The sequence below is a fragment of the Pygocentrus nattereri genome, chromosome 8 (genome assembly GCF_015220715.1).
Source record: "Pygocentrus nattereri isolate fPygNat1 chromosome 8, fPygNat1.pri, whole genome shotgun sequence".
NCBI classification, from domain to species: domain Eukaryota; kingdom Metazoa; phylum Chordata; class Actinopteri; order Characiformes; family Serrasalmidae; genus Pygocentrus; species Pygocentrus nattereri.
Window position 1 is genome coordinate 23,228,992 of NC_051218.1, and position 14,666 is coordinate 23,243,657.

The 14,666-nt window shown below is 45.2% G+C and overlaps 1 protein-coding gene across 2 annotated transcripts in view; it reads left to right on the forward strand.

The window, feature by feature from the left end:
• drp2 (dystrophin related protein 2) overlaps nucleotides 1-14,666 on the forward strand; it is a 165,411-nt gene that overhangs the window by 123,955 nt on the left and 26,790 nt on the right. For both annotated transcript variants that reach the window (XM_037540306.1, XM_037540307.1), the window contains exons 12-17: nucleotides 2,381-2,466; nucleotides 4,528-4,685; nucleotides 9,234-9,400; nucleotides 9,644-9,755; nucleotides 13,471-13,607; nucleotides 13,888-13,953. In XM_037540306.1, coding sequence (XP_037396203.1) covers nucleotides 2,381-2,466; nucleotides 4,528-4,685; nucleotides 9,234-9,400; nucleotides 9,644-9,755; nucleotides 13,471-13,607; nucleotides 13,888-13,953 — 726 coding nt within the window. The remainder of the gene's footprint in view (nucleotides 1-2,380; nucleotides 2,467-4,527; nucleotides 4,686-9,233; nucleotides 9,401-9,643; nucleotides 9,756-13,470; nucleotides 13,608-13,887; nucleotides 13,954-14,666) is intronic.

Genomic DNA, 14,666 nt, shown 5'->3' on the forward strand with positions numbered 1-14,666 from the left:
GAATCCGGGTCGCGGGGGCAGCTGCCTAAGCAAAGAGGCCCAGGCTTCCCTCTCCTCTGCCACCTCCTCCAGCTCTTCCGGAGGGATGCCGAGGCATTCCCAAGACAGTCGAGAGATATAATCCCTCCAACGTGTCCTGGGTCTTCCCTGGGGTCTCCTCCCCGTTGGACATGTCTGGAACACCTCCCTAGGAAGGGCCATCCTTACCAGATGCCCGAACCACCTCAACTGGCTTCTCTCAACGTGGAGGAGCAGCGGCTCTACTGCGAGCCTCTCCCGAATCGCCAAGCTTCTCACCCTATGTCTAAGGGAGAGCCCGGCGACCCTGAGGAGAAAGCTTATTTCAGCCGCTTGTATCCGCGATCTCGTTCTTTCGGTCAGTACCCAAAGCTCGTGACCATAGGTGAGAGTCGGAATGTAGATAGACCGGTAAATCGACAGCTTCACCTTCTGGCTTAGCTCTCTCTTCACCATGACGGACCGGTTTAGGGTCCGCATTACTGCAGGCGCCGCGCCAATCCACCTGTCAACTTCTCGCTCCATCCTTCCTTCACTCGTGAACAAAATCCCAAGATAGTTAAACTCCTCCTTGGGTCAAGAATTCACTCCCTACCTGGACAGAGCATTCCGCCCTTTTCCGACTGAGGACCATGGTCTCAGATTTAAAGGTGCTGATTTTCATCCCAGCCGCTTCACACTCAGCTGCAAACTGGTGCAACTGCAGCTGAGTGTGAAGCAGTTGGTATGCAATTCAGCACCTCCAAGTCTGAGTCCATGGTCTTAACCCAGAAAAGGATGGTATGCCCACTCCCCAGTATCTTGGGGTCTTGTTCATGAGTGATGGGAAGAGGGATCGTGACATCAGCCTCAGGCTGGGACAGGTGGCAGCAGTAATGCGGTCACTGTAACCAAAAAGCGAAGCTCTCTGTTACCGGTTGGTCTACATCCTGACCCTCACCTATGGTCATGAGTTGTGGGTAATGACCGAAAGAACAAGATCATGAATACAAGCAGGGGAAACGAGGTTTCTTCATAGGATGGTGGGCTACACTCTATTTGATAGAGTGAGGAGCTCAGTCTTCTAGGAGGACCTCAGAGTAAAGCCGCTACTCCTCCGCATTGAGAGGCGCCAGCTGAGGTGGTTCGGGCACCTGATGCACCCTGGACGCCTCACAGTGAAGGTATAACAGGCACGGCCTACCGGGACAAGACCCAGGGGTCATCCTATTATATCTCCAAATTGGCCAGGGAGTGGCTTGGGGTCCCCAGGAATGAGCTGGAGGAAGTTGCGGGGGACAGGGTCGTCTGAGATTCTCTGCTCTCTCAACTGCTACTGTGACCCTATCTGGACTGAACAGTTAACGGTGATGATAATGATGATGATAATGATGATTATGATGATTGTTGGCTGTTTTCATAAATTAGTACATATATATATATATATATATATATATATATATATATACACTTTTCCTTAGTTGGCTGCAAAAAAAATTCTGTAGTGGAAACCACTTCATGGGCTCAGGAATGCTTATGAAAACTGCTTATCACTGCATCTACAAATGCAACTTAAAGCTGCACCATGCAAAGATTAAACCATATATATCCATATAACCATATATATACAGAAATCCTGACACTTTTTCTGGGCCCAAGGTCATATAAGATGGAAAAGTAGAGAAGTGTCCTGTGGTCTGACGAATCAAAATTTGAAATTCTTTTTGGAAATCAAGAACTCCTCTTCATCTAGGACAAAGAGAAGAGTCCAACTTGTTATCACAGTTCAAATGCCAGTGCCCATGATGGTATGGGGGTGCATTAGTGCACACGACATAGGTGACTTGCACCTCTGTGAAGGCACTGTTAATGCTAAACAAAATATCCAGATGATGTTCTCAAGACAATGTCAGACAACATTCTGCACATATTGTAACAGCAGCCAGTCCAGACTTTGGTACATTATGAAATTAAACATACAACAATGGAGACTCTGAACTGTTGAGCAGTGGAAATCCTATAACATGCGAGCATAGGAAAACAACAGCAATTGGTCTCTTCAGTTCCCAAACAGAGAGTGATGTTAAAAGAAGAGGATATGCAACATTGGTAAACATACCCCTTTCCCAACTTTTTGAATAGTGTTCCTGGTATCAAATTCAAAATAGGTATTTTTTTTTAAACAATAAAATTTCTCAGCTCTATTTTCAAAAAAAAAGATGGGCATATCATTTAAAGGTTTGAATTCTGTTTTTGTTCACATTTTCACAGCATCTCACCTGTTTTGGAAATGGGTTTGTAAATGCTTAAAAGTATGTTACTGTTTATGAACAGTTACACATTTTAAAAGCATTAAACATCTGTTCTTTTGTCTTCTTCACAGTGGTCGTAATGGTAAGATGCGGGTGCTTTCCTTCAAGATGGGATTAGTGAGTCTATGCAACGCAGATGTCCAAGAGAAATACAGATGTGAGTAAGAGTTAGCCAAGCTTGCACCACAGCATTCACTTAGACAACAAAGCCTTGTCTCTGTGGATGCATATATCAGCCCCTCTCTCTAACACAAATACACACTTGTATTACTGTATTTATTGTAGTTTACTGTAGTTTACTGCTTACTACACCTGCACATAACCTACATACAAAAATAATTTCTACATATGTTAAAATTTTGTTAATATGTATAAATAAATATATTTCAGCGTGTAAAAATATGTTAAATATGTTCATGGTTTCCCATCAGTTGGACATTATATTCCTGCAAGAAGAGGAAAACATAGCACACTCAGATGCACACACACACACACACACACACACACACACACACACACACACACACACACACACACACACACACACAAACACACACAAACACACACATCCACTTAGCCTAATGGATGCAACACTTCAATAATGCTGAAAGCCTTTTTGTTTCACTAAAACACAAAGCCTATGCTTAGCCAGTAGGCAACCAATGACTTTTTGTGAGGTACTTCCTTTGTCCTTTTTCTATGTTCGTTTGTACTCTTATATTTCTTCTATAGCTATGTTGGTGTGGGCAGGGCATTTTTTATGGGGTCTAGCCACTTTTACAACATGATGCATGAGAATCATCTACCATTCAGAGAGGCTGGTAGAAGGAGTAGTCAGATTTTGGCTCAGTGGGTCAGAGGCAGGCCCACTTACTTTCAGCACAACATCTGCCACCTCTCATCAGTTCAAACACTATGTAGACTGGTTAAAAGACAGTATATGGCTAGGTATGGGTACAATACAAATTTTATGATACTAGAAGATATTTTCAAAGTACATAATATATATATATATATATATATATATATATATATATATATATATATATATATATATATATATATATATATATATATATCTGTGTAGGATTTATGAGATTTCGCAAAACAAAATGCAGCACCAAAAAAGGTGGTGGAAAACTTGTACATCAAGATACTTGCTGTTTACAGGCCCTTTGTGATTGGTGTTTTTTTATGCAGCTGTTCACATGCAGTTCAAAATGTATTAATGGTACCCAAGATATACCCCAAAAAACTGGACTGTGTTATCATTATCACAATAAAAATAACATATCATATATAACTTTGCCTGCCCGTGGTTCCCCTTATTTTCTAAAAATTCAATGAAAATGTGGCTTTTACATTTATTCTGAGATGTTTTTTTTTCTCTTGATAACTAGCTTGCCACGTCTGAAGTCCTCTTCAATGAGGCAGCGAATGTTTTGGGTTGAGCTGCTAGTTAACACAGGTGATTGATCGCACATCTCACTGACACTGCTAGAGGCAGTAGTTTGTTTAAGACCAGTACGAGCACATCTGCTGTTACTGCTAGTGTGTGCACATAGTGGACACAATGGAGAGCTATGGCAGGTGAACGTGAGTGATAATATATATTTTAGAGGTTTTTTTGTGTATATGCCAATTGATAAGAGTGCTCCCTGTTTCTGGAGTTATACTAGCGCCTTGCAGTAGCAAAAAAGAAACAAAATATTCTGCAAAGTGCTCGATACACAGTCAGTCTCTGGGTGCAAAAATCCTCATGGCAAGGTTTCAAAACTAGTATTAGCAGCCTTGTTGGCTCCCTGGAGACTACTCTCTGCATTGGAGGGATCTGTACCTGGAAATCAGTGACACCGAGACCCCGATGTATACTGGATGATCCAGAAATATGTGGAGGCATTTAGTCTATAGCCTACCTGTCAATTAAGTTTTTTTCTGTGGAAAACACCAAATGGTCTCCAATTACACAAGTGCCCTGGGCAAGTACATGTGCAAACTCCAGCACTTAGCACCTGTAAAATCGAAGAAATTGGCTAACCGTCTTGCATTGGATTCCCGCTGAGAATCTTGATCATCTAATGTGTGTTTTCACTATAGAGTTTCCCTTCTGGACATTTCCCAGATTAAATATTGTACTTACTATTTACATTATTTATGTTCTGTAATGCACAGTCCCATTATTATTATTTTTTTCTTTGGGTATGTGTGTGCGTTTCAGACTTATTCAGACAGGTGTGTGGACCAAATGGTCTGACAGATCAGAAGCACCTCAGCCTGCTGCTGCATGAAGCTATTCAGATCCCCCGCCAGCTGGGTGAGGTAGCAGCCTTTGGGGGAAGCAATGTGGAGCCCAGCGTGCGGAGCTGCTTCCGCATGGTAAGCCTCAAGCAACCGATTGAAAGTATGAGATTTTCCACTCTGCCAGAAAGAAGAGTCTCTTTCTCTCTCTCATTCTCTGTTTTTCTTTCTCTTTATTTGTTTCTCTCTTTTATTTCATTCTTTAGCCTGCTAGGTTTCTCAGACATAAAAAAAGATACTGAAGAGAATAAATGTAGACAAAGAAAGAAGGAAGGTTTACTCCATAGAAGTGGCTGGCTATATATATATCCAGGAATCCAGGAAAAATGTAATACCTGGTACTGGGGCTACTTGTGCAGGTTATTGTGTAATTTCAAGAGCATTTTAACATATTTAGCAAAAATGTTGATCATAAAATCATAAAATATTATCTTGATAACTATTGTTCTGACTGTATTCTGTAGCCTCAGTTATCTGTGTACATGAGAGGGAGAAAAATGGAAAATGATGATAAATAGACCCAATACTAGCGAACTATTAAGCAACCATGAAGCAATGCAATAGTCCTGCCAATATGAGTAAATGTATTCTGTTCTTTGTCAGGTATTACCATAAGATTGAAATACTAGCTCAGCTGTTGATGAACCGCACTACATTAATGGCAAGGTTTTTATAAGCAGCTTGGCTTTTCATTCCATGCTTGGTGAAAGCCTGTAGGGGGTATTTTTTGTGTCATAGCTTAGTCTAGAAGCAAACATTTCAGGAAAAAAAATGATGAAATTGTTTTAAAAAAACTTTGAAAACTAGAAAAAGATGTACACTGCTCAAAACAATAATGGGAACACTTAAACAACACAATATAACCCCAAGTAAATCAAACATCTTTGAAATCAAACTGTCCACTTAGGAAGCAACACTGATTGACAATCAATTTCACATGCTGTTGTGCAAATGGAATAGACAACAGGTGGAAATCATTAGCAATTAGCAAGACACACTCAATAAAGGAGTGGTTCTGCAGGTGGGGACCACAGACCACTTCTCAGTACCTATGCTTTCTGGCTGATGTTTTGGTCACTTTTGAATGTTGGTGGTGCTTTCACACTCGTGGTAGCATGAGACGGACTCTACAACCCACACAAGTGGCTCAGGTAGTGCAGCTCATCCAGGATGGCACATCAATGCGAGCTGTGGCAAGAAGGTTTGCTGTGTCTGTCAGCGTAGTGTCCAGAGGCTGGAGGCGCTACCAGGAGACAGGCCAGTACACCAGGAAACATGGAGGAGGCCGTAGGAGGGCAACAACTCAGCAGCAGGACCGCTACCTCCGCCTTTGTGCAAGGAGGAACAGGAGGAGCACTGCCAGAGCCCTGCAAAATGACCTCCAGCAGGCCACAAATGTGCATGTGTCTGCACAAACAGTTAGAAACCGACTCCATGAGGATGGTATGAGGGCCCGACGTCCACAGATGCGGGGTTGTGCTCACAGCCCAACACCGTGCAGGACGCTTGGCATTTGCCAGAGAACACCAGGATTGGCAAATTCGCTACTGGCGTCCTGTGCTCTTCACAGATGAAAGCAGGTTCACACTGAGCACATGTAACAGACGTGACATAGACTGGAGACGCCGTGGAGAGCGATCTGCTGCCTGCAACATCCTTCAGCATGACCGGTTTGGCAGTGGGTCAGTAATGGTGTGGGGTGGCATTTCTTTGGAGGGCCGCACAACCCTCGCCAGAGGTAGCCTGACTGCCATTAGGTACAGAGACGAGATCCTCAGACCCCTTGTGAGACCATATGCTGGTGCGGTTGGCCCTGGGTTCCTCCTAATGCAGGACAATGCTAGACCTCATGTGGCTGGAGTGTGTCAGCAGTTCCTGCAAGATGAAGGCATTGAAGCTATGGACTGGCCTACCCGTTCCCCAGACCTGAATCCGATTGAGCACATCTGGGACATCATGTCTCGCTCCATCCACCAACACCACATTGCACCACAGACCTTCCAGGAGTTGGTGGATGCTTTAGTCCAGGTCTGGGAGGAGATCCCTCAGGAGACCATCCACCACCTCATCAGGATCATGCCCAGGTGTTGTAGGGAGGTCATACAGGCACGTGGAGGCCACACACAATGCTGAGCCTCATTTCGACTTGTTTTAAGGACATTACATCAAAGTTGGATCAGCCTGTAGTGTGTTTTTCCACTTTAATTTTGTGTGTGACTCCAAATCCAGGCCTCCATTGGTTCATACATTTGATTTCCATTGATGATTTTGTTGTCAGCACATTCAACTTTGTACAGAACAAAGTATTCAATGAGAATATTTCATTCATTCAGATCTAGGATGTGTTATTTGTGTTCCCTTTATTTTTTTGAGCAGTGTATTTTGGATTTTTTAAAACAAGAACTAAAAATATTCTTAAAAGTAGTGTGACAAGGTCAAATAATTAGACACTCTTAGAAAATAGACTCCCACTTCTCATAATTTAATAATTTACTTTAAAAAATAGAATTTATTAAGTGGATTGAACTAATGCAGCTAACTCCTGCTTGATCTTTAGATATCAAGTTTGAAAACATATCCATGATAAGAATTTGTTTTTGCCAGCAAATTTGTATGCTTACTGGCTGTAAATCATTCAGACTGATGTGAGCAAGAATTAGCAATGGGTTCACCATACAGTGACCACTTTAGAAGACTGCACCCCTTTTTGCAGTCCTATAGAATTGACTATTCTATTCTTAGCAGCACATGTCAAATGACTAGAGAGAGTCAATCTGCAGTACCTGCTGCAGTATCTTTCTGTTTGTCTTTACCTGAATAGGACTGTAATTCTGGAACCACAATGAGCTAATGCCACTTACCTCATGGGTGAACTAATTAGTGATTTGGTGCAGGGTCCCTGGGTTTTTGGAGAGTGCCCTTAAACTTATAATACTCAGTTGGTCCTTAATTAAATCCTCCCCCATTCAAGAGCATGGCTGTGATACCAGCCACACATAATTAAAATCCATTCATTTCCACATTTGTTCTATTTCAGGATTTTATTAGCAGATGAATAAGTACTGTAGTGCCAATCAGTACTTCCCAAATTGGCAATTTATCACCTACAGCATTAATAAAGTCACACTGATAAAATAGCACAGCTGAACTTGGGAGTAGCTGAGTGAATTGCAAGTGTGTGTGTGTGTGTGTGTGTGTGTGTGTGTGTGTGTGTGTGTGTGTGTGTGCACGTGTGTGTGTGTGCGTGCTTGCATGCGTGCGTGTGTGTGTGTGAGACAGAGACAGAGACAGAGAGAGGTGAGGGAGTGTCCTCTCTTTAACTCACCTTCCCCTTCCCAGTGCTGATCTTTTACATTTACTGTGATGAGATGAGTGGCTAGGGATGCCTAAGCTGATGTGGGTCTATGAGTGCAGCCACACTGAGGATGTATATAACCAGGGACTGTCTTTAACCAGGGAGCTAAACTTGGGTGTAAGGAAAGGTTTCAGCACCATGGACAGTAGCAAATGATCCTTGAGCAGTTAAGTTGTCTGCCGTCACAGTGTGTATTACTTACCATCTTCCAGATCCTCAGTACAGGCCTGTTATCCTTCTCATACACACACACACACACACACACACACACATACATACATGTATTTTCAGGAGGTGCCACACTCAAGCGGCAGTGGCAGCTATGGGCCATGTGAGAGATATTCACGTTAATTATGGCTCTTTGCCTGGGCTACAAAGAGGGCCCTGGGGAAATAAACCTTTTAATGCATCTTTGATGCGCATTTAATGAGAATTTACCACATTACGGATTTTTTCTGAGCCTCACGACTCACTCTTTTATTAGGTTTCCTTCCTGTCATCCGCTCCTGCTGCGACCCTGTAATACGCGTCAGGTTTTAGCTCAAATGCATTAGCTCATTTTAGGGCCTTATATAATGTTTCTGGTGGTTTTTGAAATAATATATTATTTTAGTTGTGTGCAGTTTGGGGTGCTAAATGTTTTTCTTGATGCTTAGGGTTTGTGGTTCCTTTTTAAATATGATAGGTAATACTAGCAAATACCTTGTCAGTGTATGGTAGGGGTGTAAAAACATATATTTTCAGATTCTGAGGTCAAGATTTGCTTTTTTCGAATTCAAATTTTATTTTATGTGATGAAAATGTCTTGATTACACAGTGGTTTAATCATATATACGAAAGATAGGCCTAAATAAACAAAAGCAGAACTTTCACAATGCCTGCCATGTGAGCCATTAGAAAAAAAAAGGTAAGCCTAAGATTTTATACATTTCAAAAAAGTTGTCATTTGAGTGTATGTGTAGTATTACCCAGGATTTTACTCTAGGATGCTCCCAGATGCTCAGTTTTCATCACTGACTGTGATCTCTACAAAAGATGTGAAATAAGAGATCATCAGATAAGATCAAGAGCTGTATCGGCAATAGTTTTAACTTTGATACACTGTTTCAAATTAGATTTTTTGATACTGTTTTGAAAGTGTTACACCCTTAATGCACGATTAGAGCAATGAATATTGCTCAGATAATATGATTGGCAATTCAATGTTATGGTGTGTGCAGCCCTTTATGTTGTATTTTTCATTTTAGCATTGTATTTCTCTCCACTGCTAGGCCCCAGGGAAGCCAGCCATTGAGGTGTCACACTTCCTTGAGTGGATGAGTCTGGAGCCCCAATCAGTAGTGTGGCTTCCTGTACTACACCGTGTGACAGTGGCTGAATCTGCCAAACACCAGGCGCGCTGCTACATCTGTAAACAATGCCCTATCAAGGGCTTCAGGTGGGCTTCTTGCCACAGAGCACTTTTCATAGTACATGGTTTTTAACAAAGTTTTCATGTTCAGGCAATTCTAGCAAGGTTTTCCTGTTGGGACATTTTTATCTGGAGCACATCTAGCTTCCTATTTCTCTAATCTGCTGTAACAACTAGAGGGCAAGATGTGTGAATCAGAGATAGCAAGATTTTGTTTAATTTTAGTTAGTATTAAAAAAACACACAGTCTCTGTCCTACTGTTGTTACAGGTACCGGAGTCTAAAGCAGTTCAATGTGGATATCTGCCAGATGTGTTTCCTGACCGGCCGAACAACCAAAGGCAAAAAACTACACTACCCCATCATGGAGTACTACACCCCGGTACATATACATCTTGAGCCTTTCCACACACTTCCTGTTTCTGCACTGAAATACATCCATCCATCCATCCATCCATCCATTATCTTCCGCTTCTCCGGGGTTCGGGTCGCGGGGGCAGCATCCTAAGCAATGAAGCCCAGACCTCCCTTTCCCCAGCCACTTCCACCAGCTCTCCAAGGGGGATTCCAAGGCGCTCCCAGGCCAGCTGGGCGATATAGTCGCGCCAGCGTGTCCTGGGTCTTCCCCGGGGTCTCCTCCCAGGTGGACTCGCCTGTGACACCTCCCGAGGGAGGCGTCCAGGAGGCATCCTAACCAGATGCCTGAACCACCTCAGCTGGCTCCTCTCGACGTGAAGAAGCAGCGGCTCTACTCCGAGTCCCTCCCGGATGACTGAACTTCTCACCCTATCTCTAAGGGAGAGTCCAGACACCCTGCGGAGGAAACTCATTTCGGCCGCTTGTATTCGCGATCTTATTCTTTCGGTCATTACCCAAAGCTCATGACCATAGGTGAGGGTGGGAACGTAGATCGACCGGTAAATCGAGAGCCTTGCCTTATGGCTCAGCTCTTTCTTTACCACAACAGACCGGTAAAGAGCCCGCATCACTGCTGACCCAGCACCAATCCGCCTGTCAATCTCCCGCTCCCTTGTACCATCACTCGTGAACAAGACCCCGAGATACTTGAACTCCTCCACTTGAGGCAAGAGCCTATCCCCGACCCAGAGAGGGCTCTCCACCCTTTTCCGCCTGAGAACCATGGTCTCGGATTTAGAGGTACTGATTCTCATCCCAGCCGCTTCACACTCGGCTGCAAACCGATCCAGCGAAAGCTGAAGTTCGCGGCCTGATGTCCCCAATAGGACCACATCATCTGCAAACAGCAGCGATGTGACCCTGAGGTCACCAAACCGGACACCCTCCATCCCTTGACTGCGCCTAGAAATTCTATCCATAAAAATTATGAATAGAATCGGTGACAAAGGGCAGCCCTGACGGAGTCCAACTCTCACTGGGAACGAGTCTGACTTACTGCCGGCCATGCGAACCAAACTCCTGCTTTGTTTGTACAGGGCCTGAATGGCTCGTAGCAAAGAGCCATGTACCCCGTACTCCCGAAGCACCTCCCACAGAATACCCCGGGGAACACAGTCGAATGCCTTCTCCAGATCCACAAAGCACATGTGGACTGGTTGGGCAAACTCCCATGAACCCTCCAGAATCCTGGAGAGGGTGAAGAGTTGGTCCAGTGTTCCACGACCAGGGCGGAACCCGCACTGCTCCTCCTGGATCTGAGGTTCGACTATAAGCTGGACTCTCTTCTCCAGTACCCCTACATAGACCATGCCAGGGAGGCTGAGGAGTGTGATTCCCCTGTAGTTGGAACACACCCTCCGGTCCCCTTTTTTAAAAAGAGGCACCACCACCCCAGTCTGCCAATCCAGTGGCACCGCCCCCGATGTCCACGCAATGTTGAAAAGGCGTGTCAGCCAAGACAGCCCCACAACATCCAGAGCCTTGAGGAACTCAGGGCGGATCTCATCCACCCCTGGAGCCTTGCCACCAAGGAGCTTCTTAACTACCTTAGCGACTTCGGCCTCAGTAATGGACAAGCCTATTCCCATGTCCCCAGACTCAGCCTCCTCACTGGAGAACGTGTCGGTGGGATTGAGAAGGTCCTCAAAGTACTCCTTCCACCGCCCAATGACGTCTTCAGTCGAAGTCAGCAGCACACCATCTCCACTATATACAGTGCTAGTGGCACACTGCTTTCCCCTTCTGAGTCGCCTGACGGTTTGCCAGAATCTTTTCGGAGCCGACTTAAAGTCACTTTCCAAGGCCTCACCAAACTCCTCCCATACACGGGTTTTTGCCTTGGCGACAACTGAAGCCGCAGATCGCTTGGCCTGTCGATACCTGCCAGCTGCCTCTGGTGTCCCACAGGCCAACCATGCCCGGTAGGACTCCTTCTTCAGCTTGACGGCATCTCTCACCTGGGGTGTCCACCACCGGGTTCGAGGATTACCGCCCCGACAGGCACCAACTACCTTACGGCCACAGCTACAGTCAGCCACTTCAGCAATGGCGGAACGGAACATGGCCCATTCTGAGTCAATGTCCCCCACCTCCCCCGATATCTTGCCTGGTCTGACCGGCATCTTCCCCCACCACCTGATCCAACTCACCACCAGGTGGTGATCATTTGACAGCTCAGCTCCTCTCTTTACCCGAGTGTCCAAAACACATGGCCGCAAGTCCGATGACACCACTACAAAGTCAATCATTGAACTGCGGCCTAGGGTGTCCTGGTGCCATGTGCACTTATGGACATCCTTGTGTTCAAACATGGTGTTCGTGATGGACAAACTGTGGTTTGCGCAGAAGTCCAAAAACTGAACACCACTTGGGTTCAGATCAGAGAGGCCATTCCTCCCAATCACACCCTTCCAGGTCTCACTGTCATTGCCCACGTGAGCATTGAAGTCCCCCAGTAGGACAATAGAGTCTCCAGGAGGAGCACTTTCAAGCACCCTTCCCAAGGACTCTAAGAAGGCTGGGTACTCTGAACTGCTGTTCGGTGCATAAGCACAGACAACAGTCAGGACCCGTTCCCCAACCCGAAGGCGTAGGGAAGCTACCCTCTCGTCCACCGGAGAAAACCCCAACATACAGGCACCGAGTCGAGGGGCTATGAGAAAGCCCACACCTGCCCGCCGCCTCTCACCATGGGCAACTCCAGAAAAGAAGTCCAGCCCCTCTCAAGGAGATTGGACCCAGAGCCCAAGCTGTGTGTTGAGGTGAGCCCGACTATATCTAGCCGGTATCTCTCAACCTCGCGCACCAACTCAGGCTCTTTCCCCGCCAGTGAGGTAACGTTCCAAGTTCTAAAAGCCAGTTTCAGCAACCGAGGATCAGAACGCCAAGGCCCACGCCTTTGGACACTGCCCGATCCACAACGTACCGAACCCCTACTACTGCCCCTCCCATTGGTGGTGGGTCGATGGGAGGGGGGACTCATGTAACTCCTTCGGGCTGGGCCCGGCCGGGCACCATGAGTAAATGCCCGGCCACCAGACGCTCGCTGGCGAGCCCCTCCCCCAGGCCTGGCTCCAGGGTGGGGCCCCGGTAACCCTGTTCCGGGCAGGGTACACAAGTCCTGCTTTTGTGTCTTCATAGGGGTTATTATGGATCACACTTTGTCTGACCTGTCACCTAGGACCAGTTTGCCATGGGAGACCCTACCAGGAGCTTTTGCTCCAGACAACATAGCTCCTAAGATCATTCAAGCACGCAAACCCCTCCACCAAGATAAGGTGGTGATCCAAGGAGAGGACTGAAATACAGTACGAGGCAATTTGCTTAATGATTTTCTCACAGGCATATATAACTGTGCTACTCTAACTGGGGCTGCCTAGGTCTTTGTCATAAGCTGGCTGCAGTTGCTGCTTGGCTGAAGATGAATTTATATAAACTTAGAGGAAGATGATTATTTTGTAGATAAAGGGAGAGAAGCCTGGAGAAGAATATTGTATCCAAAGGCAACTGATGATGAACTACTTATGTTAGTTTGTTATTTCCTTTTTTTCTTTTGCCCCATTTTTGGCTAATTCACCACTCTTATTCATCTTCTCCCTTCACTTTTGCCTCTGTTCCTCTCCCTCTTTCTCCTTCACTCACCTCTCCCTTCATTGTTCTTTTCTGTAATTATCCTGTAGACCACCTCAGGGGAGAAGATGAGGGACTTTGCGAAGACTCTGAAGAACAAGTTCCGATCAAAGCAGTACTTTAGCAAACATCCTCAGAGAGGCTACTTACCAGTGCAGACTGTCCTGGAGGCAGAGAGTGGCGAGACGTGAGTGTGTGTCACACAGCTACCGTAGCATTAAAGAAACACAATCGGTTGTTCATTTGCCACTACAGATGATGAGAAGCATGGTTGCATTTGATTTGAATTGAATAAAATAATAAGTGCTAGGGTGATGACCGGAATAAAAGGAGGGAGGTTTATGTGTCATAGTGGTGGTTTCACCACAAACACACCAATACACAATACACACACATAGTCAAGCACTAGCATTCACACCCAACAAGCCGCCATTCATGTATTGATGTATGTGTCTGTGTACTTGTAGGCCTTGTTCGTCTCCCAGGCTACCACATGCAGACACACACAGCCGGATTGAGCACTTTGCCAGCAGGTAAGAGGCTTGTCACGTGCAGACAGCACACAGGTCTGTACTCAACCCACACCCAGCAGCCCCCCCTGCATTCCTGCTTCGTTCTCTGATTAGAGTATTGATCCACTCTGCATGGACACACTGCTAAAAACAGCAAAAACCATTCATTCTATACAAACACTTAAGACCAACAGTAGTGATATATATATATATATATATATATATATATATATATATATATATATATATATATACAGAGAGAGAGAGAGAGAGAGAGAGAGAGAGAGAAAGAGGCGGCAGGGTGGACAGAGGTCAGCTGTTTTCCAGTAGCCAGAATGAAAGCTGCATGCAGTGAGTCTCAGGGCACTAGGGAGCTGCCAACTCAGATCAGCGTCTGCTCTGTCATCACAGTGGAGGTTATGTACACTAATACACACACTCGTGTGAAACTCTTGTTCACTGTTCATACACTAAGTGATATATTCATTGATTCATTGACAGTAAGGTTTGCCAGCGTCCCATGATAAAGGCCTCAGGCCTGCTCCAGGTTGAAAGCAGTAAGATCTCTCATCTCATCTTCTTTCTCTTTGTTTCCACCTATGTCTCTCATCTACCTACTCACTCAGCCACATGGATGCATGCATCTTTATGGGAATTTTAATTTTATCCTGTTTAGTAATGAGGCTAAATGCTATAATCCCTAAATTAGAATTTAACCCTAGCTTTAAAGCTAG